The sequence below is a fragment of the Fukomys damarensis genome, unplaced genomic scaffold (genome assembly GCF_012274545.1).
Source record: "Fukomys damarensis isolate Sample0158 unplaced genomic scaffold, DMR_v1.0_HiC HiC_scaffold_4, whole genome shotgun sequence".
Taxonomy (NCBI): domain Eukaryota; kingdom Metazoa; phylum Chordata; class Mammalia; order Rodentia; family Bathyergidae; genus Fukomys; species Fukomys damarensis.
In genome coordinates, this window is record NW_022900916.1 from 45113909 (window position 1) to 45138157 (window position 24249).

A 24249-nucleotide genomic window follows, 5' to 3' on the forward strand; every position below is an offset into this window, starting at 1 on the left:
TACAAAGGTTAGTTACAGACCAATGTGTTCTTTTAAAGCATCTAATGGCTAAAATGTGGAGGATCTCACACCTTAAATGACCCTGTGGCTCAGCTTTGTGGAACCACTTTCATCAAGTGCCTGCTCCCCAATAAGCTGTCTCACTCGACCCCAGCCAGCATTCCATACCTGGGTCCTTCCCGCTCACGCAGGTGCACCTGGCACTGACACTTAGAGGTCTTCACTCCAAGTGCCACCGTCACCACGTCAAATGGGACTTCTGAGTAATAATCTCTGATCTTTGGATCAAATTCAGGATTTAGGTCCAAAGGTGGATGTGTAAAGATCCGTGTGAGATAACAAAGTGTGTCTTTATCTGATTAAAAAAAAAACACAAACAATAAAGAAAACTGAAAAGTATAAATGATTTAAAGCCATATATCATTACAATGTTTCTTTTTCCCTAAATCTTTTGAACAATTTCAGTGATCACTGTTGACTGTCCACTCAGGGTCTTGGTCGTAACTGATTTATGGCTTCAGCTGGATTTTCAATTTGTCAAACATTGCAGAATTTACATATAGCAGCTGTTGACTTTTGTTGGTGTTATACAGATGGCTTTTTTCCCCTAGCCCTTGAAAATTCAAAGGCACAGAAGGTGTGGAAAACGTCTCTCTTGTGAGTTGATGGATGTGTTACCTGTGGCATATGTCAAGCAACTATGGAAATGGGGGCAAAATGTCTCTGTGGCGTGGTGACAGAAGGGAGCCAGCAGGCTATATAGAAAATTTTCTTCATGGGAAGCATCGTTAAACTGCCACTAGGCAGATACAGTGGTTTACACATAGTAAGGTGGAGCAGAAACGAAAACTCCAGCATTATAGTAAACACTCAGACAAAAACCATCCATAAAGGCATCCTTTCCCAGGCTACCTCCACATGAGAAAGTGCCCTAAAATATAAGGAGGAAGTTCTATTTTCTGTTCAATCCTGTTTTGAAATATGAATTGTATGAAATTATGAATATAATTTCATGCCATTGATTCTAAGGCATTGAAGAAATCTTTCTCTTTCATAGTACATGTTTTTACAGAGTAGCTTGGTTAAAAAAAAAAAGAAGGGGCTGGGGATTTAGCTCAGCGGTTCGGTGGCCTGCCTTGCAAGCGCAAGGACCCACGTTCCATCCCCGGTACCAAAAAAAAAAGAAGAAAAAGAAAAATAGCTTTGGAGGCACATGTACTAACCCCTGTTAAATTATATTCAATGTAAAGATTTGGACAGAACAAAGTATCCCATAGCTTTAAAAAATGTTTTTCAAAGAAATATCAACAAGTATTTCATTCCATTGGGTTTTTTGATACATAATAAAATTTTAGCAAAAAAGCCAGATAATTATAAAATGTTCAGTGATATTTACAACATTTAAACACAAAGCACAACAGACGTCACTAGAGGAATCTATAAATCTAAATTTAGAGAAAGGAGATTATTATGTCAGTCGCCTCTTCCTCTCTCTTATCAAAATCAAATTTGATGATTTGTCTCCATTTTATAGCAGTTTCTTACCACTTTCAGAGTTAAAGTTAAGCTCCTAAGAAGGTCACCAATGCATTTCACAATTTTTCCCTGCCTAACTATCCTTTTGCCTCTTCCATTACACCCTGTGCTTTGCGTTAGAACACAGTAATTCTGTTTCTTGGATAGATGTGCAGATGCGCCACTAAGAACATGGTAATGGATGGTACCAACCACGTTGGTGCTCTAGCGTAGTTCTTAGGAACAGGTCTCAGAATAGCTGCCATCATACACAAAAGCAATTAAACCAAATAAACCTATGTATTTCTGCCCCATATTCTATGATTTTCACAGCCTGTGGGAGAAAAATTTGTTTAAATATAATGTTAAAAAACAGAGTGTATATTATAATTTCATTTTATGTTTTTTGGTTTTTTTTTGAGACAGGGTCTCACTATGTAGGTTAGACTGACCTGGAACTCACTATGTAGCCCAGGCTGGTCTCTAACTCACAGCGATCCACCTGCCTCAGCCTCCCAAGAGCTGGGATTACAGGTGTGTGCCACCACGCCCGGTGTAATTTCATTTCATGGAAAAGTCTTAATAAAGAAATCAAAACTAGTCAATTCTGTTGAACAACATAGGGGACTGGGTGAGCTACTTGGTTTATTTTACTTGTTATTTGAATAACAAGTCATCCAAATATTTTTCTCTTGATAATACATTCAGGCAGATGAACAGAAAATTTACAGTGAGAGCAGAAATTTTGTTATTAGAACTCACACTGAAAAAGATCTCAGCTTTTACTTCAAATTCAACCACTTATTAATAATGTATATATTTTTCATTAATGTTTTCATCACCAGTACGTTCTATGTTCGATGCACCTAGATAAGCGGCGTAAAACACAAGATATCAGTACGAGACAATTCAAACGGATGCTGTGAACCCAACACGACACTAGAAACGCTTTAATTGGGAGAGGTATTGTGTTTAGGGAGACTCTTTGCCTAGGCACAAGGGGAATACAATACTGGTCCCACATGTTTGTGCCCCAATTTAGTTAATTGAAGGACAGAGCTGTAGATCTTTCCCCTCACAATGAAAGATGTGTTTTAACTGAAAACACCTATTAGAGTAAAGATTCCCGGAGAGTTTACTTCCCGGCAGTTTACAGTTGTTACAGTGGGATCTAAAATGCCCCCCCAAACTCTCCTGTGCATGGGTGTCAGTTGAATCGTGAGGGTGCTCTGCTCTCCGAGGGACTCATGCACCCACAAGTTCAGGGCCTGAATGTGCTGGTCATGAGAGGGGTCCCCGGGGGCGTGACCCGAAGAGTGCAGTTTCTACCCGTTCCTTCCTTTGTCCTCTACTAGTTGCCATGGGTTGAGCACCTTTCCCCCACCACACCTTTCCACCACCCGTTCCGCTGCACAGCCCGCTGAATGAGCCAAAGTGAACCCCTCCTCCTTTAAGCCGTGGGAGTCAGGTATTGCGTCTCAGTGACGGGAAAGTGACTAACGTAACACTTTTTACCTTTCTTTTTATATTTCACTTAACTAGTCACAGACCTCAGTGGGGCTTGCACCTATTATAAACCGACCTTCAGTCCTATGTAATTATTTTCTTAAACAGGATTTTGGCAAGTGCATATTTTTGCATGGGATTTTTGGTTTTGTTTTTGTTTGTTTGTTTGTTTTTTCAGAAACTCTCCACCTCTGGCTTGAGCCCTGGGTCCCAGGGCCCTGCTTGAAAGCTGATTTACTCTGACATCATCTTCAGCTGAATCATCAGGACTGCTGCCTACAAACACCTGGTGTTTCCTCGGCATCTTTCCCAGCCCAGTCCCAACTTGTCTCAGGCCAGCTAACCTTAGATCTACAGAGAACCTAATGTGAGGTATGGTGGTAACAGGCTGCTTAACCTATTTGACAAGTATATGTGCAAAAGCTGGCCAAGATTTTGTTCTTTTTAATGGATTTTTTTCTAACCATGAAATTCTATTGCTATCATGAGGGATAATCATGATTCATGTTAAACACAAAAGAACCTAGAATCTTAAAGATAATCCTACCTGTTCCGACCCATAATCAAAAAGATTTTTTAAATTATATACCATAAAAGTAAGAAGATTAATCAGGAAAATCCAGGTGGTACCAGTTTTTATCAACATAGAAACATGAACAGTGCCACCAACTTTATCTAACATGTTCATCTGCCGTGTTACCTAGAAACTGGAAAAAAATGAGATCATCCAATGTAACTCTTTTGTTTGTCAGCTGAGAGTACAGATGCCAGAAGAGGTGAAGTGTCTTTCTAAGGCAGGGGGTCTGGCACAGAGAGGATGCCCAACACGTGTTTATTCTGATCTTGTTCCTAATTTTCTTACTAGTCATTTTCCATCGCTCTGTAGGCAATGGTGTCCTAGGAGAATACAGAATCATTATTTTTCTGAGGATAGGGGACCAGGCAGTGGATGCAGTGGATGTTTCCTGTTAATAATACATTATTTAATTTGTTGTTGTTGTTGTTTTGAGACAGGGTCTCACTACGTTGAGACTGACCTGGAACTCACTGTGTAGCCAAGGCTGGTCTCAAACTGACAGCAATCCTCCTGCCTCAGCCTCCTGAAATGCTGGGATTACAGGAGTGCACCACCACACCTGGCTAAAATGTTATTTTAACCTGGGGCCTTTTTGAATTCTATTAAATTATATTATCCTATTATTTGTCAGCCTACCATGATTGTAGTGATAGTGTGATTCATTATGAATGAATCGATTTGTATTTCAGAAGATACATTTTATTAAATTAGAAGAACTTCTATTTATAATAAATTAAGACTAAGCTCATACATATTTTTCAACTTTAGTGTTTTATTGGAATTGATTATTTGTACAACACTAAATTATCTAATTGCATGTTTTAGCAATTCAATATTTTTGAATATAGATAGATGATATAACTGTATTTTTAAAATATACATTGTCTAAAAAGCCTACTATATAGAAGTCTTATTTTTGCACCATACATTATTGTATATTAAGAAAATTCAGGAGCACTGAACAAAGAACCTGAAGACTCAGCTTCAAGATCCATCTCAGGCATTTAAAAACCCTATAATTTTGAAAACTTAGAGTTTCTGGAAAGCTATATTTGCAAGACCATTGTGATAGAACCAGTTAGAGTGAAAAATTGAGTTTCAAAATTTAAAGTTTACGTAAACTCTCTCTCAAAAACCTCTGAACTATTATAAAGACAAGTCTGTTCATGTACTATCCATTACAGCAATCATTTCGCTAGAAAGAAATCATGCCAAGCAGTGAGATCCCTAAAGATCAATGTATAATGCTGATAAGCCAAACTCCTCCCCTTGAGGGACCTTAAATATAAAGACTTGGACCCCCTCAGGGCCCTCAAAATGACTTTAGAAGTCACTGTTAATAAATAAACATAAATACATGCCCTATTTCAGGCTCAAAAATAAATAGCTTACAACATTCTTCTTATTCCAAACTGACAAATGCTGTCTCGATCATAAATGCAAGTTCTTAAAATTAGCAGCCTAAGGATTCTCAAATATGATAAAATGACCACTTGCCCAAAGCAGAGTTCTGCCTGAGCTTTTGATTATGTTGCTGAAATTTAGTCTTAACTCACCATTACTGCACTGTATATCTTTTTTTTCATTCAGGATTTGTGGAACTGAAGCTAAAAAAAGAAATATAAATTTTAAATGAAAACAATTAAGATTTGAAGGCACATGTTTTGTTAACTTAAAGGATAACTTAGTAAAATGCACATTTTGTTACTTAGTTTTCATTATATCAGTGAGCATAGCTAAATAAAGCTGACAACCACCATAAAGCTGAAGTTATTTGACTCAGTGCAAATGAATGAGGAGTTCACACAGGAACATATTTAGGAAGAAAACAAATGGTCTAAATGCCATTCTTTGCCTGAAAGTAATGCACTGAAGTTTTTTCCAGGTGTACGATCTGAGAACAGCGATTTCCCAAAGTGCTAGAATTCAGAAACCATACCTAGCGGGTTCCACTACTTATCCTAATCTAATCAAATATCTAACTAGAAAACTCTCTAATAGATATTTATGGAACATATGAATGAATACAAATACAGAGACTGTTTTAAATAATTTATATAAAGACAAAAATTATGGAAAAGAGAAAAGCAGTCAGAGTGCCCATTTATCACTAATTCTTCATTATACCTCCTTCCTTATTTCTTCTATTGAACTAGTGTTCCTCAAACTCTAGCATTCTTGGAACCCACCTGAAAGGCTTGTTAAAATGCAAATTACTGGTCCTAATCCTGAGATTCTAATTGAAAAGATCTTGCATCTCTATCTTTCAGGTGATGCTGTTGCCACTGACCAGGGGTAGGACACACACGCACACTGAGAACAGCTATATTGGATTGAATCCTGATTTATATTAAGAAAAGCTTTGATGGGTGGGAACATCTTATAATTTTTTTTCTTAAAATTTCAAATATTTCATGGAAAATTTTCAGATATTCTTTAGAAGAAAAAAGTGAGAAAATAAAGATAAATCAAAGAGAGAAAATCAAAAGCACCATTAATTTGACTTGAGGCTAATCATTATGTTGAACAATATATTTAAATATCTTTCATAACATAAATATTTTCTATGATATTGGAATGGCCTTAAATTTTCATTGAATATGACTTCATATATATATATATATATATCCAATCTAGTCTTAAAGTAATAGTGGTAGCTTCTAATATTTTTCACTTATTGCCAAATTTATTTACCTACATTTTTATACATTCCTAATTATTTTCTTAAAATTAATATCCAGCTGTAGAACTTCTGGTTTGTAAGACCAATGTATATGCTATTAAATTATCTAATATTAATCAATGTTCTAATTTATACCTCTAATAGCATTTTGAGAATACTGACTTTCCTATACTTCTTCCAACTGTATTATCTTTAAGAAGAAAAGTGATTTTGAGGGAAAATAGCATTTCTTTATTTAATTTCACTTTTGATTGCTAATGAAGGAGTACATGTTTTATGTTTTGCTGACTAGGAAATAGTTTTATGTTGAAATAAATGGAACTATAGCCTTTTACCTTTTTTACTTTCAATTGCATCAAGTGACATTTGTGGTTTTTCATTGTTCTCATCTGCCATGAAGGAATTCCTGCAAAAACAACTCTGGATTAATAAAATGAGCAAAATTCATAGAATTTATATCAAACACACTATCTTTTCTTTTGTGCGTGCAAAGTTATTTCTTTGAAGACAAGGAAACATTTTCTGAATGTCATTCCTGAAAACTGGCAATCTAACTTCCAGCAAGAGAAATAGAAATCTCATCATCTCTAATCAGCACAAGCATACTTGAAAGAAACTAGGGCAGAATCACTCTTCAGTTCAGATCTGAGTGACCTCAGATAGCTTAAGTCCAACAGAAGTGATTCAGAACACACATTCTTCTCCGAACCTCTGACTAAAGTTACACAGTGCTTAAGCAAAAAACCTTGGAAACTGAGACAGCTGGGGAAGAACATACACAGAATCTGTGAAAGCTAAGTGTACCATACCATAAATGATCAATCTCACCAGGGCTTTTGTCCTTAAATTCTGAGACAGTGACGAACAGTAAAGGTTAGTTATATCTTGACATTCTTGTCTCATCTGCTCTGCTGTATGGCTAAATGTTTACCAACATTGCCCTTTAAATCCTTAAATTTGGGAGCAAACTAATCAAAACTGCAGGCAGAAAAACTGCTGGTTTTGATGATGGAGAGCACAGGGCATAATGGTCTGACAAGATTTTCCTATGCTTTTGTGTCTTTATTTTCACCCCAGCAAAAATGGAGATAACAATACTTGCTTTATTTCACAATGATGCTATGAAAATTGAATAAAAGGCTTTATGCCTAAGAACATTTTATGTGTAATTACTTCCCTAGACATTGTGCGGGGCACTGTGGCGGAGCAAAGAATAAGGCTTCTTCATTTTTTCTTAAAATTTAACCATCAGATAAATTAAGAAGAATCAAGGAAACAAGGAATTAAATACTTTGCTAATTGTGAAAGATATGATTATTTTATTGCAGATGGACTTCTGAAAGTCTTTTCTTTGGTACATACAATAAGATCATTTGGGATAAAAAGTAATGATGTTTAAGACATTTTAAAACAGTTCATTCCTCCTAAGCATCAAGAAACACATAAAGTGAGCACAACGTGAGATAGGTTTAATGTCCAATCCTAAGCTAGACCAAACTAAAAAATAAAAATCTCAGAATTCTTATGATGCAAAACCTCCAGGTGAAATTTGAAGAAGATACAAACTGAAATGCATATAAACTAAACTTTGGAACATTGCTATCTTAATAGAATGAGATACTTTGTATATAAAAGCATCTTGCTGTGATTATTTTTGATGCATTGTTTCAAATTCATCTGGATTTTCTTAAAAACCTTTCCTTAGAGCAAAATATACCTGTGACTTTATTTCCAATAAAGTGAAAATTACCAGATGCTTCACACTGATTTTAATTTTCCATTGCATTCAGCTTTACATTAACTCCACTGGCACCTCTGGATTCTGAGCCTTGGGGTACACACATAACCTTCTACTCTCACGTTTCTGACTTTAGCTTTCCTCATCTTGTTGCTGGAAGTAAATTATCTTTATTCAAAAGGAGGATGAAGTCAGTAGGCCTCACAGGTAGGGTAGGCATATAAAGCTGGCTTGTTCTGTAGAAAAACACTGAAGGCGACAAGAGTGAAGATAAAGATAATGATGACTTCTGTCTGCATGACGCCTTGCAGGAAAGCATTCGACTATGGGTGGAGGGAACAGGATCCTAGTCCCAAGTCTGTTTGTATTAGCTGTGCAACTTGAACAAGAAACACATCTTCTTAGGACTTCAGTTTTCTGATCAGGAAAGTATATGCAATATATATTCATCTCCTTCCAATGAGGCATGAATGATTATTATTAAATGTGCATATGCTCTCCGGCAAGCTTAAAGATACTTCAAATTGAGTGAAATTCACAAATTTTTCTAGAAGTAATGTATTAATTGCTTTTTGATCAACATCTACAATTTACTTATTTCAATGTTGACATAGATAACTCTTTCAAGCATATCTTTTCCTTATAAAAGAAAGACAAACATTATTCCCATCAAAAGTGATCTTTGGATGGCACAGAAACATGAAGGGGAAAGTACACTGATATTTACATCTACGAGTGTTACAGCATCAGTCACATAGAAGTTATTTTGTGTAATCCTCTGAAAATAATACTTGTATGTGGTAAGTAATGTGGGTCATATTTCATAGATGAGGAAACTGATTCTTAGCAGGGTCAGATTGTTACCTGTCATAATTAATGGACTCTAAAGTTGAAAAAAAATTTGGTGCTAAAGATGAAACCCAGGGCCTTTGCACTCAGCTATATTCCAGACCTTTTCTATTTTTAATTTTTTTAAATTTTAAGGCAGGGCTTCACTAAGTTACAAAGTTTCCCAGGCTGGGATCTAGCTTGAAATACTCTTATCTCTGCCTCTCAGAGTGCTGGGATCGCAGGTATGTGCCACCACACCTGGCAGAAAGCTGGGATTTTTTAATCTGTGTCTATGCAGTTTGAAAAAGTCCTGATTCTTTCTAATTATGCTCAACACACCATTATTAGTAATTTTCCTTATTGGAAGAGAATCCAAATGTATGCATTTAAAAAATCAGTGGATTGGTTCATCTTACAACATATGTGGCACCTGAGAAAAACTTGCTGGGAAACAAACCATATGAAGCCTGTGCATCTCAAGGGAACTTACTCAAAGTTAAAAACAATACTTAAATAGGCTCATGGGAAATCAAGTCTGTTCTCCTACCTATAATAATAAATGAGACAGTCTTGGATTATGTGAGCAAGTACAAAGTAAAAACAAAGCATTTTTTGTTCTATGATTTAAAACTTAATTTTCAAGCATACAAACAAGCCTTCTGCTAGGCCTTCAACTTCCAGGTACTGAGGCAATAGGCCAAGTTCATAAACTTGTGGCAATTAAGGTATCTTCTAATCCTGGGAGATGGTCTAAGAAATCTTCCAATTTATGATTATTTTTATTTTTTAATTATAAAAGAGTTTCTTATAGATCAGAGGCAGAAGTAAACAAAGTATAAGTCAAAAGGACTGTAGCTGTTCTCCGGGGTAAGTGCAGGAGACATAAATGAATACGACGTGTCTACTAGTCTTTCATCTCCCTAGGAGGTTTAGGTTTAAGTCTGCTTTCCTGGCAATAGAAAACTCAAATACTCCCTTACTTCAATCTCTAGAAAAGAAAAGCAGGCAAAAATTTACATGCTGCCCACTTAGCCAAGAACTGGAGGCAACGGTGACTCACCTGTATTATTTTCCTCTCATTGCCTCATTACTACCTCTTGTTAGAATGCGAGTGGAGATAGGAATCTGCTAGGAAACTGCTGTATGAAGCAACAAGAACAAAAGAATACGCATATATAAATTTAGATAAGTTTGCCAGAATAGTCATGCCTCCAAGATGCCTGCTGTGTTGCATCAGGGGCCTCTCTGACAATAGCGATGCTCACCGAACTCTTTCTGTAGGATGCAAAAATATAGATCATAGCACAAAACTCGATTGAAACTTTTAATTTTAAACATGACTTTGTAGTGGATTCAAGTCTTGTTGGTTTGAAAAACTTTTGGATATGTTTTTGTTACAGTGCTTGAAGACCACTAGACTCATTATGGTTTCAATGCTTTGAAGACATTTATTTTCCGGAGCGAGAATTTTTGGACATACTTCTTTTTGTTGCTTTCTTTAATGCAGGCAAAGCCTTTGAAATCAATCTTTATACTGGAGATCTTTCGGGGTTGTACAATTCAGATCTGCGGCTATCTTACCGTTCCAGTGGATGTAGCTGTGCCTTTTTATTCATGAGCCAAAATTGTTCAAATATATTTAAAAGAGACCAGTACTGGGTCAGGACTGAGCCAGGTTTTCCCATAGGATTTCTTGTATCATAAAATTTATGCATCAAAGATTGAATTTGAGGAGCAGTGGAGGGGAAGAGCTGAGGAGAAATACGCAAAATATCAGTGTTAAGTTATGGAAAGTAAATTGAAATGTAGTATTACAGAAAAGATTTTATACTTAGTTCAATATTTTTAAAAAATCAATCACTGTATTTATTGATTTATTAACATTTATTAACAATACATCAATCAGTACCATAATTTGATTTTCTGTGCAGTTTGGAAGTACTTCTTTAAAATGCTACTTTTTTTTAAAATGAGGAACTAATTTTGTTGATAATCATATTTTCACAGTTGAGTAAGTTTTCTTTTAAATGAGTAGAAAAAGATTTCTCCTTCCTGCTAAAGATGCTTGAAACAGCTAAAAAGAAGAGGGAGCCAGACAGTAGGAAAAGGAGGAGAAATCCTCTTGTGTTATGAGTCAGTTTTGTCAGGGTGAAAAATAGTAACCTCACCAGAAGAAGAAGAAGGAGGAGGAGAAGGAGAAGGAGAAAGAGACAGAGAAGAAGAACCATACAAATCTCATCTCTACGCTGGGAATCAGGAAAGTGGGGTTTGCCTTCCTTCTGCAAAATATTTATTGTTTTCGCTGCAGGGTGCCAAGAGTTGTTCTCTACATTGACTGTACCCTAGGTTGTACTTTCTTAAAAGGTGAATCCAGGTCTCTCATTATTTTCTACAGTATTGAATCAAACTGTCACGAAGGTAATACTATATGTAAATTAATTAAAAGAATAAATATATCAATTAAATTGTCTGGAATCTCACCAAAAAGAGGGCTCAATCATAAAACCAAATGTCAAACATTCATTAGTCAGTAAACGGGTTACAACTCAGACAAGTAGTATATATGGCTACATAAATTATTTTTAAACTGAAAAAGGAGTTGAGCCAAACATCAGCTTACTATTAATAAACTTCTTTTAAAATGCTTTAAAATTATTTTTTATATGGTGGAAAATGCAAATTATTATAGTTCATAAAATCTTCAGAAGTGGAAATGAAGCATGTGCTGAGCATGGGTATTCATATGTAATAAATATCCTCTGATATTGACAAATTAATTGAACCTAAGAAAATATAGTGAAGAGAACATAAATAATTTTTTAAAAGACTAAAACCAGTACAAGTCACTATAATTACTTATAGTTGCTTTCTCTGACATTTTGTAGTCACAACAAATTAAGATTTAGGTAGTTTTCTAAAATATTCTTATTACCATCAATTATATCTTATTTTATATACACTAAAAGGGTATAAGAAACAGAAATTAATATTGGTTGCATGTAAATGTCCCAAAACTAAAGGTAAAAACTTTTTAGAAAAATGATGACCTTTTCCCACTGAGAATTGTCAAATCCTGGTAGTTACAATAATCCATATTCTTTTACCTTTAATAAGTCACTGCTTGTCAGCAAACTTTTAAAGAGAACTATATAGGTCTTGATCATGTTACTATTTAGATCTCCGAAAGGAAGAAGAACACTTCCTAGATTTTTACTTTGTAATGTAATATCTTTATTTTAAAGTCAAAAGCAAGTAGCTTTGGTCCCACCGCCTGCCTTGCAAGCGCAAAGACTGGAGTTCGATCGAAACCAAATATAGGTTTCAAAAAAAAAAAAAAAAGCAAGTAACTTATGGTTGATCTACTATTATCTCAGTATACAACACAAATGAAGTCACTTATGTTTTTACCAGTTGGAATTGTCCCAGATTCATAAGTTCCTTTATGAAAGTCCTAATTAAATCAATTTCATCTAATGATAGGCATTGCTTGAGTTCCTTCTGATAGTTTTCATCCTACATTAAGGACAAAACAAGAAATTGCTCAAAAATCAAATCATCTTTACCCCAAAGGCCTCCCCCTTCATAAATCAAATTTTAAACTTTATAAACACCTAACCTAATGAATGTCATATGGCACATTGTAATTTTAACTTCTCAAAACAACATCAGCATATAAGAAAACTTCATATCTGACAAGCCAGACCTGCGTGAAATAACTCAGTGATGCTTTGCTCTTGAGGTTAGGAGGTGAGCACAGAGGGCAGAATGGGTGTGGCAACCAGTTTGAGGACACACGAAGAATCTCCATTGCCTTCCAGGCACTGGAGGTGAGCACCTCGAAGGAGTGTTCACACCGAACCTCATCTAAGGGGCAGCGCTATTTTGGAATTTCACAAACGTAGGAAGCTGCTATCTCCCTGCCCTCTGCTCTCCAACATCCTCTTATATCTGTCATGCATCTCTGAGAGCTGGAATGATGCTCTATGGAGAGCTGTTTGTGAGAGATAACAGCAGTGTTTGTGAAATCGCTCACATTCTATTGTTCCAAATATAGGTTTCAAAATAGAAAAATATGTGAAGAACAATATTGAATTTGGTCATCTATTTTTAAGGTATCAACAGTACTTGTGCTAACATGTCATAACAATTAGCAGTTCTACTCTGAAGCACCACGCCCTGATCAGCAGCATCTGGCCAAACGTGTTCACAGGCATGAAGGTTTTAAAAGTTTAATGTTAGAATTTATGTCCTCTGATAACAATTGGGAACACTCTCTGCTCCAGAACAGTTCTTGACTACCTCCAAAACCTTCTAATATTCCTTAAGTATTCTGTAATATACATGCTTACTCATAATATCTGTAAACATTTCTTAGGAATCATAAATGCCTTTACTTCATTTTTAGACCATAATTTCATCATAATCATTGACTTGCACACTTAGTTGATCTGAAAATAATGTTGGTCTTTGGGTCAGAAAAAATTAAGAGGTATAACATAACATACTAATTTTAAATTACTTTTATAATTGCTTAATTGTGAAAAGTGGCACCTGAAGAATAACTTGACAAAATATTAATCAGTGCACAAATATGCACTTACCTTAAATACACCTGATTTATAAAGTCTGTTAAATATCTCAGAAAATACAGAAAGTGAAGATTTATTGGAGAAGAGAAAATCAAAAGTGTCTTTTAAAAGGAACTCTTCTGTATTTTGGTCCTCAAAATCCATACTGTCGTCATCTTGAAAATTTAAATGCTCATGCACCTTTCAAAGGGTAAAAGCACAGCAAATATTTTTCATTAATTTTTACAGTGGACTTCTAATGTGATTTATTTTCTGTTGGACTGTAGATCAGAACTGACATCTAGTGGTCTTTTAGGAAATCAGCAGTTTTGTAAATGTTAGCGATGTTTTTAGATACAATTCTTTAAATGCTTTAATATATAAGGAAATTAACTATTATAAAACCACATTGGCTTATCTTGAAACCCTTTATAATTGAAGAATTTGTGTTCATGAGAGATAATATGTAACTTTTTTCTGAACTAGACATTCATTTAAAAAGCATAATACCAAATATTAGACATGTGCAAAATAATAAATGGCCATTAAAATGTCATTTTATAAAGCTTTAAACTTGAAAACTATTTAACCCAAATATCTTTAACTAGATTCTCTAAGTACTATATGAAGTTGAATTATCATATCCCTGATTTTAATTTGTTCTTCCCTTCCTACCATCTCATAACCCAAGAAACAGCCTTCTACATGCTAATTAAATGAATTGTTTTTATCTTGTTGACATTTTGATGGTTAGTTTAAAAGTAAAAATATGTAGAGATTATCGTTCATTTAGAGACTTGAAAAGAATCGAAGTATAGGTAAACACTATTCTACATATATATGTATATACCAGAAAGAAAAACATACTTCAAAATTGCCACGGCTTTTAAAATTCAAATATATACCAATTTAAAATTTGATGTCTGCACATAAAACATAACATTATGCTTTCCATCACATGTGTAATCGAATCTGGGTTATCTGCTCTTTTCTACTATTTGTAGGTCTTGCTTTTCTCCAGGAACACATACTAGTCTTTTCTTCATAAGCAGTAGTTGAAAATTTGATATAAAAATTCATGTTTATTCCATCGGGGACTGGAACTCATAGATTCCCCACATGCTGGCTAACTCCTTCAACCAAAATGTACCTAAGCCTGTAGTGATTTTAATGCAAGTTGCTATTTATCCACTGGCTATGATAAATGAACACAGCTCACACACACACACACACACACACACACACACACACTCACACACACACTTTACCACACTCACAAGGTCTTTGGCATACTCACCTGAAGCACTGTGGGGTACCTGAAACTCCCATAACCGATCTCAAAAGTTAAAAGCTGGAAACATAATCTACATCTGAAAAAAAATGTAAGGTAACATGAAAATATGGTCTCTTCACTATACTTACCCAATTATTTGGTATTAAAATGTTAACAGTTGCTGTGGTTAAATTTCAATGTCTGCTCTAATTAAAAAGAGTAGTGGCTTGGATAATCAAAAATAACAAATAATTCATTTTTTGGACTTAGTGTCTGCTTTGTTCCTTACAGAAAATACAAAAATATCTGAATTATCCGTAGCATATTAAATTAAGCAATGAAGTTATTCTATGACACCCTTGAACTGGATAAGAAACGTCTATATATTAGGAACTCACTCACATTTAAAGTATAATAATGAGGATAATAAACTGAGGCATCTTTCAGTTTTGTTTACACACTGGATGGAAAAGGCAAGTTGCATCCAAATGAGCAAAGAAATGATGGCAGAAGTTATTGAATTTTCTTAATGAAGGTTTTCATTCCTCCTCCACAGTTTTGAAACCCCTGGAATATTTGATACAGAAGTGTAGACAACTCTGAGCCCAAATAAGCTTCTCCTCCTTTAAGTTGTGGCTGTTGGGCATTATCCTACGATCAGGAGAGTGTCTAAGGTCTTGAGGACAAAAGGTATCATGTACAGGCAAAATTACATCAAGTTACATTAAGCACATATGTAGAAATAGCTTAACTTGGAGCCAGGGATTTAGCTCAGTGGTTCTGCCGCCTGCCTTGCAAGTGGAAGGGCCTGAGTTCAATCGCCGGTACCAAAAAAAAAAAAAAAATTTTTTTTTTTTTTGCTTAACTGGAAAAGAAGTTGCAATTTAAAAATTAATTTAAAATTTTGTGCTTCAGTTCCTGTTACCACTATTTGGATGCTAATAAATGTGTAGCATGCTCTGAAGCTTTAGGATCTATAAACTGGGTCATTTCATATTTTTACAACAGTGACATTAAAAATTTCCCAAGGACCACCTACTTGTGATACTTAAGATATATTTTCACTAACAATTTTTAGAAGCTAGGTTTCCTTCTTTTTAAATTAAAATTTGGTTGTACCTATGGAAGGTCTTTGGTCCCAGAGTAGATGCTTCATTGAGGACTTCAGCTGCCAGCAAAAGTTTGCTGATTGCCTCCTTCATAGTATCCAAGGCCTGTAGAGGTGAACTGGCTCTCAGGAATGTCTCAAAGAATGTTTGCAGCTGCAAACAAAGTAAAAGATTCATAGAATGAGACAAGGTTTGATTTGTTTCTCTATAATTTCCATCTCATGCTCAATAACTATCAAAGTTGGTTGTTTTCTGAATTTTTCTCTTAAAGATCTAGCCAACTAAGGAAGAATCTAAGAGAATCCTGGTGTTCTGCTAATATTTTAATTTAATATTTCATGTGGATAGATTAGGTGGGGCAGGGGAAAAAAGCTCCGATCTATGTCTTCTTAGAAAAATTATCATTAGTATCATAAACAGCTATTTTTATTTCCTTAAATAGTAAAACAAACACACAACAAAAGTACCATATGAGGATGCTTAGCATTAAAATTCAAGTCAATCTTTTTTTAAAAAGTATAAAACAAATCTCATATTGATTCATATACTTCTTCTAGATTAACATATCTTTCAAAGATGAAGAACAAAAAATATTTTTTGTAAAAACATACAGCAGGCACAGTATTCTATTAATGTTTTTGAAAGAACAGATGAAACCCATCAGAACTGCACAAGACTGCAAAGTGAAAAACTTTTGTTGCTCTAATAACGAAGGACAAATATCAGCACAATTTACTTAAGGACGATGGTAATTTCATCTTGAAAATGCACAAGCAAAATTCTCTCAAGATAAATAAATACCAACTTCATAAACTTTTACCACCTGAAAAACAGAAACCTAATGAGACTGCACATTAAGCCCTTGAAAACATTTCATCAGCATTTGGCAATTGGGATATTTTCTCATTTCACTAAGGAAATGAATGTAGTAATTGTATAATTAAAAGAAAACAAATTAATGCTAACACTAAATCTTAACATCTGTCAGTCAAAATAGAATAACATGTTTTTCTAAATAAAAGTACCTAACATCATGTTTCACACAGTGCACCATATTATGTGGAAAAGATTACTGGTAATATTTCATTTTACCTAAATGTCAGAGAGGTTAAGGTTAATAATATAAGAAGGTTGGAAATGTCTGCGTAGCATATAAGAAATAGAAGTTTAGGTACCAGATTATGTTCTCCAGGAGGAAGAGTAATTATCAAGTTAACATTTTAGGATTGCGTTTATTTTTATAATGTGAAAATGATTGTTTCTTAATTTCTTACTGTAACAACATTAAATATGGAATGCTATTCAGTTCATTCAATCAATTCACCTTTCAGAGAAAATTGTACTCTGTGGAAAGCATAGTGCTATGTGGCTTGGGAGACGAGTCTCATAGAACACTGATAATTAGACAGGAGACATGTGCCCAGTATTCCTCAAGAGGTGTTTTTCTGCTGTTTTTCTTTCTTCTGCTGCTTCCTCAAATGCTGGCCACATTTACATCAGATGCCCAGGGCCACTCCAGGAGACATTTGCTTTGGCTGCAGCAAGCTTCCTTCATGCATGATCTTTCCAGATGACTCCACTCTTCGGCCCTCTGGATGTTTCTTCCCCTCTGTCTATCCTCAGCCAGGTCCACGAGAAGGCTTCCCCTGCCCGTGACTAAATAAAAGCTCTGACACTGATCATACCCAATCCTGCTATTTTTTTCATAGACAAGCAACTTTCCTCACACCATTAGTGGGCCACTGGTGCACTGTTCCTCCGTAAGCTGTAATATAAGTCCTAATAAAGCTATTCTTAGATGACATATATTTCCCTATCCATGATTTCTTTCTCAAGAAAGGAAGGCTGAAAATACTGAGCGCTGGTCATATCAAAGGTGGCTAGCAGCCAGAGAATAATGGATGGTAGTAGGGAGTTGCCATAAGCTGCCATTTCTGGTCTCAGAAAAGGCCTCCAGTAACTGGAGGCTGTGGCTACCAGGAGGGTAGTGGATAGCTGCTAACACTAACACCTGATAGCCACTGGCTCAGAGCTGGTAACACTAAAAAGGCTACACTTCACCTGTTTGTGACTTCTATCCTAATGGAGCAAAAGAAGTATCTCCCAGGTGCCCAAGCTTCAGCCAGAGGCCCACCATATCATCAGTAAGTGCATGCAGATCCTGGGGAGCTGCTGTGTGGACCAGAGTGGTGCAGCTGAGGGTGGATCCCAGCCAGGACCCTGCCTAAGCCAAAGGCCCATAGAAACGACCTACACAACAGTGTGTAATAGCTAAAACTTGGAAACTTGGCCCAATTGCCCATCAACTGGAGACTGGATAAAGAAGATGTGGTATTTCTATAAAATGGAGTACTACTCAGCCATAATGATAAACTAGAGTTATTTATAGGTAAATGGATGCATATTGAGGCCACACTCTTGAATGAAGTAAATAGGACACATATATAAATACCAAATAGTTTCTATGGTACGAAAAACTAAAAGTGTAAATAAAGTTCAAATTGTATAATTGATAATGTGAAATAGGAAGAAAAGAGCTAAAGGAGTAGGGGAAGTGGGAAGGGTGGGGGGAAGGAAAGAAGGGAAAATAAAAAATATGAGAAAAGGAAAAATGGAAACAAAGTCTTTGAAAATAGGGAAGGGAGGAGGGGGTGAAAGGAGGGCAGGGGTATGGGGAAAAACTAAGAACCAAGGTATATCATGTAAAGGCACAAGACCCCAATGATGAATGTAACTGTATTGTATACCTAAAATGCACCAATAAACTCAATGAAAAAAAAAAGAATTCTTAAGATAAATGCTCCCTTCTGCCAAAAAACAAAACCAAAAACAAAACAAAGCAAAAAACTGCACATGCACAACAGCTTCAGCCAGAGGCCCACCGTACCATCACCCACAGCCAAAGGTCCCCCAGAAAAGAACTACACAGATGACAAGCAACCACCAGAGGCTCACCCCACAGTATTGATAAGGAGATGGAGACCCTAGCTAGAAGCCCGCGCTAACAGCAGGAGCTGGAGTACACAGCCCCCAGCCAAAGGCCCTGCAAGACAACAGATACATAGGGGCCCCAGCCAGAAGCCCACCCAGACAACAGGTCAGCTCAGGGACCCAGAAGGCCATGATTCTGAACCTAGGAGTGGGTACACTGGTAAACAGCAGCGAAAGGGCCTCTTGGTGGCTTTCTGGAATTGAAGACCACTGGGTAAGCAAAAAGCTGCCTCCACAAAGGCACAGCAGGCTCTATCTATTGAAATCAGAAGACACATAAGTAAGTCTCCAAACCAGACTTCTACATCACCTAAGGCAACCCCAAAGGGAAATGAGATGACACAATCTGATGCTCAACAACCCGAACTCTGTAAACTGGCAAAGAGGACCTGGAAAATATGAAATAAGAAATAATTTCTCAGATAACAGCAGAGATTGTACCCACAGTATAAGACATGATTAATAAATCTAGAGTGGACACAGGTTTAAAAAAATAGAGGAACTGCTGGTCGTGGTGGCACACGCCTATAATCCCAGCACTTGGGAGGCTGAGGCAGGAGGATTGCTATGAGTTCGAGGCCAGCTTGGGCAACATAGTGAGTTTCACATCAGTCTGAATTACATAGTGAGACCCTGTCAAAACAAAAAACAAAATAGAGGAGCTGAGGAACACGATGGAATCTCAACACAGAAAACAAATGGAATCCATAAAACAGATGCAAACAGATTTTCAGGAGGTTAAAAACTCCATTGAAAGTTTATACAGCAGAATGAGCCAATGCAAGGATAGAATTTCAGATACATAAAATAGGAATGCAATTAGTGACCAGGAAAAGAAAAATTTCTTTAAAACAGTAAGGGACCATGAGAGATCAATCCAGCAGCTGATGGACGATGCAAAGGAGACTAACGTAAGACTGATCAGAGTCAAAAAGAAATGAGAGAGTGCAGATGACATAAAAAACAGCTCACAGAAAGTAATGCCTGAAAACTTCCCAAGTAGGGAAAAAGAACTTGACATACAGATAGGGGAGGCACACAGGACTCCAAATAGCTGTGATCAAAAAACTTCTACACATAGACATATAATAGTTAAGATTCCAGAAACCCAACCGAAGAACAAAATTCTACAAGCAGCTAGAGAAAAGAAACAAATCACATACAAAAGAAAGCCCTTCGGAATCACAGCAGACTTCTCAACACAAATCCAAAAGGCAAGAAGAGCATGGAATGACATATTTTAAGCCCTAAAGGAAAACAACCTCCAACCTTGCAAAACAATCTTTCAAAATAGATGGAGAAATAAGATACTTTCATGACAAAAACACCTTAGGAACTTCATGAATAACAAACCGGCACTCCAAATAATTTTAAACAATATCCCAGGAAAAGACAATGAGGATCACAACCCCAGGAAGCCCAGCAGAATGAATCTACCAGACATGATAAGAAATTAAGTGCAAAGGGGGAGAATCCAACAAAAAGAAAAAGTCATGACAAGGATAAGTCAATACATATCAGTTCTAACCTCATATCAGTGCTTGTAAATGGGGAGGGGAGGAGGGGGTGAAGGGAGGGCAGGGACAAGGGGAAAAAATGAGAATCAAGACCTATTACGTAAAGGCACAGAATCCCAATGATGAATGGAACTGTATTGTATGCCTAGATTGTACCAATAAACGCAATAAAAAGAAAAAAAAAATGATCCATCAGAGAGGGCCAACTAATGGTGGGACACAAGCCCAGGGGTGACTGTTTCAGGTTACAGTCAATTCTCAAAAGGAAGTATCACATAAGAATTCAAGCACAGTTTTACCCATGGGTAAATATAGAAAAATTCAATAGATAAAAATGCAAGAGTCGATGGTTTTTGTCCAAATTAAAGAGGAAACAGGGATGCATCATATCTATTTCTAATGTGGTTTGAATTTAATCCTATTGTACTTTACAGATATTATTATTCTGTTTTTTTCAGACTCAACAGGGTTCTCTTTGAATTTAATCTAATCAGTCTGTTCCCTTACCTCTCGCTGAATGCTTAAAATATGTCTGAAGTAACCCAAAATGCTTCAAAATTGCATAACAATGTATTTTTACATAATAGTCTTTTCTTTACCACTCTAATTCTCAGTAAGAAAAAACATGCTCATAATTTTAAGTTTAAAACTTAACTTCAGTGGTCATATGCTCTAAAGACTTCTGATACAATTATTGGCCATATACAGTTCTTCAGTACAACGAATGTGTGTTAGAAATCTTGTTAACTAATTTCTGAAACAAAGAAGTAAAGTTGTATTGCAAATCTCACATGGTATGGTTTCTTTTTTTTTCATTTAATTAATATGCCCCCTGAAGCAATCATTCTTATTGCTACAAAAAAGGATTTAGTATCAGTATTATTTTTAATATAAGCCTGAAATAAACTTGATCACATAAATATGCAAATGTGCAAAGAAGAATTTACTTATAGCAACATGACTCAATTCTTTGAAATCCATTGAAGATAGATGAAAAAAGTCACACAGTAATTTATCATGAAATGTTCAATTTTGTTAAAAACAAACTGAAAATCTCCGTTATAAAAGATTTATGTCCTAATGCTTAGCATCCTTCACTTTCTCTAGGAAACACTATATTTAAATTTGTTTTGTGTTTTCTCCTTGACCAAATATCTTACATTCTAGAACCGTCACTATCATAGTATCAGGGCCAGGTAGAAGCCAGGTTTTTCTTTCAAAGAGCAGAAAGGATTCTATATCAGGGATGGGAAATGAGAGCCTGCTTCAGTAATATTTTCGCAGTAAGATCAAATTTTTGGAAGGTGCATATATGAGAGGCAGCGTTCTGGGCACTGGTTTGTGCCAAGTTTTCATGCATCCCAGAGGGCACATAAAATGCAGCTTGAGGACCACAGCTCTAAATGGGCTGTCTTAGATCAAGACATCTACTCCCAACCGAAGTGCTGGGCGGGAAGGGATGTGCCAGTGAGCATTCTGTACCCCTGGAAAAGTCTCGTTTATATTTAAAGAGACATGTTTTAGAAGGAAAAAAATGGGCATTTAAGAAAAAGAAGAGAAAAGCTTTCAGGAGGAATATGAATATGATTTTTATTATTGCATATGTGTTACTGAATATAAGCCTATATTGTATTTAATAAAAATTACTAACCTTCATTATGTGACAGACACTAACATTTTATCTGCACTACTTTGTTGGCGTTCATAGTAATGCTATGTAGATGGCACTAACATGCATTTGGTAGATGAAGAAACTGGGAGTTGAGAATGGAAGTTGTGTGCTTAAAATTGTACAGCCAGGAATAATCAATGAGGGTGTTGAAGCCAGGACACTTGGCTGCAAAGCCCCAGCAATACTTTTGCCCTTGTGTCTTTTATTATATTACATTAGAAATGTGGCTAGAACAGGAGAATGAATCATCTGTGTTTTTATTTCCATGGAAAAAATGTCTGAAACTGTCCATTCTCAAATACATGCCTCTACAACTACACATCTAAAATATCAATTCAATAACTCAAATGGTCATGTAGCCTAATTACTTTTTGGAAAAAGTAAGAGTTTTTTTTTTTGTAATAAACTGCCTTCTACAACTACACATCTAAAATATCAATTCAATAACTCAAATGGTCATGTAGCCTAATTACTTTTTGGAAAAAGTAAGAGTTTTTTTTTTTGTAACTTAAACTGCCTAGATTAAGAAAAAATTCTATGTTGAATCAAATGATTGAAGAATATAAATATTCTCTTCATTTGTTTTAGTTCATTGAAAATTGGCTTGCTGTAGGTTAAACCATGGAAAAACTGAATTAGCTGAACCTAAATTAGAATACCTTTTATTCGTTCCTTGGAATTAGATCAAAAACTTCAATATGGAAATAAGTTTCATGCTTCCAGTTACATGAATAATTTTACTTGTTCATACTTCTTAATAAACCTAAGTTTTAAAGCATATATTAAACTTTGAAATTCAGAACACAGATTCTGTGTGATTTAGGCCGTTTCACAGTTGAAAGTTTTCAATTCACCCAGAAGAATATGAGAGAATTGATCAGAAGCAGAATACAGAAATACAAGAGGCTGTGAATAGCATAAAAATTTAACTATTTGCTTTGAAAAGTGGAACCTTGATTACATTAAATTCAACCTTCTCAGAGAAATGGCAGGCTTCCTTTATTATCCCTTTTGGAATCTCTCAGTAGGATATAAAGGAATAGAGAGATGTAACAGTAAAGACCAAAAGCTAAAGTTGTAAAGATTTTATCATTGAACTCTCTATGGATTATGTCTACTCGTTTTCTTTATATGAATGCCATTGTCCAGTAGGTCACCACTCTTTCCATTAAAGTTAAAATACAAGGCTTTTCTAAGCTTCAATACAATAAGGTCCAACAGCTCAGTTGAAAATGTTCCATCTTTCATTAACTGCCCACAAAATGACAATGAAATTGGTAATATTTGTAACAGATAATATCTGTGACAGGCAGTACCAAAATTTTCTAAAAGAGATGCATTTGACAGAAAGATCCCTATGTTATCTATTTATAAACACTATCAAAAGAGATAAGAAAATTAAAGAGGAAAATAAATTTGTGTTCTGGATATTTTATGCAGAATCTCTAATTCAAGTCTTATTAAATCTCATAGCCAAACACAAAAGAAAAGGATTTGTACATATATAAAAATAATGGGTTCTTGTTGAACAGTAAAGAAAATGATGGAGCAATCAGTCCCAAAATATTAATGTCTACCACATTAAAATCTAATGAATCCATAGTAGATTTGTAACAACACTTTGCCATTTCTTATTCTTGCCTCATATCAGTCACCTTACACCTCTCACACACCAAACAAAAGCTATTATTTTGCATGTAATATTTTAAATGGGCATTTGACTATTACATATAATTTTAAAGTCCATGATTTATTATCTAGTCCAGCATAAGGCTATCTAAAACAGATCAATGTCTTCTCATTATGTTCTGAGGACTGGCTACTGACTTCTCCGCCCCTGTTTGCTGTTGTTACTGAGATGTCTGTGTAAAGCCCAGTTCCAATGATATCATTCCTCTGCTTCTAGAGGATAGAAACCCCCACTATTTACAGAAAGTGATATACAGTGAATGTAGAAGCTGTATTATCCTTTTTCCTACAAAGTGCATTGCTTTTATGTGATAATTCAAAAAGTGATATAAAATTCTTTTTTTTTTTTTTTGGTACCGGGGATTGAACTCAGGTCCTTGGGCTTGTGAGGCAGGCACCAGAACCACTGAGCTAAATCCCCAGCCCAGCAGTTTTTAATTAAAAAAATAAAAAACATGAATACCATTCCCTTGCTAATCTTGTGACATATGGCCAAGATTGCATTTGCATATGGGCAAATTAACTGGAATCATAAGCACATAACTTACAGAAACCTCACTATAGTCATTGGTTTTACTCC

General features: G+C 35.6%; 1 protein-coding gene across 2 annotated transcripts in view; it reads right to left on the reverse strand.

Moving 5' to 3' along the window:
• Nucleotides 1–24249, reverse strand: part of Cped1 (cadherin like and PC-esterase domain containing 1) — a 294620-nt gene that overhangs the window by 143300 nt on the left and 127071 nt on the right. For both annotated transcript variants that reach the window (XM_010635340.3, XM_010635339.3), the window contains exons 8-15: nt 15811–15953; nt 14716–14788; nt 13452–13619; nt 12259–12363; nt 10432–10601; nt 6617–6687; nt 5155–5205; nt 169–355 (exon numbers count right to left, since the gene is read on the reverse strand). In XM_010635340.3, coding sequence (XP_010633642.1) covers nt 169–355; nt 5155–5205; nt 6617–6687; nt 10432–10601; nt 12259–12363; nt 13452–13619; nt 14716–14788; nt 15811–15953 — 968 coding nt within the window. The remainder of the gene's footprint in view (nt 1–168; nt 356–5154; nt 5206–6616; nt 6688–10431; nt 10602–12258; nt 12364–13451; nt 13620–14715; nt 14789–15810; nt 15954–24249) is intronic.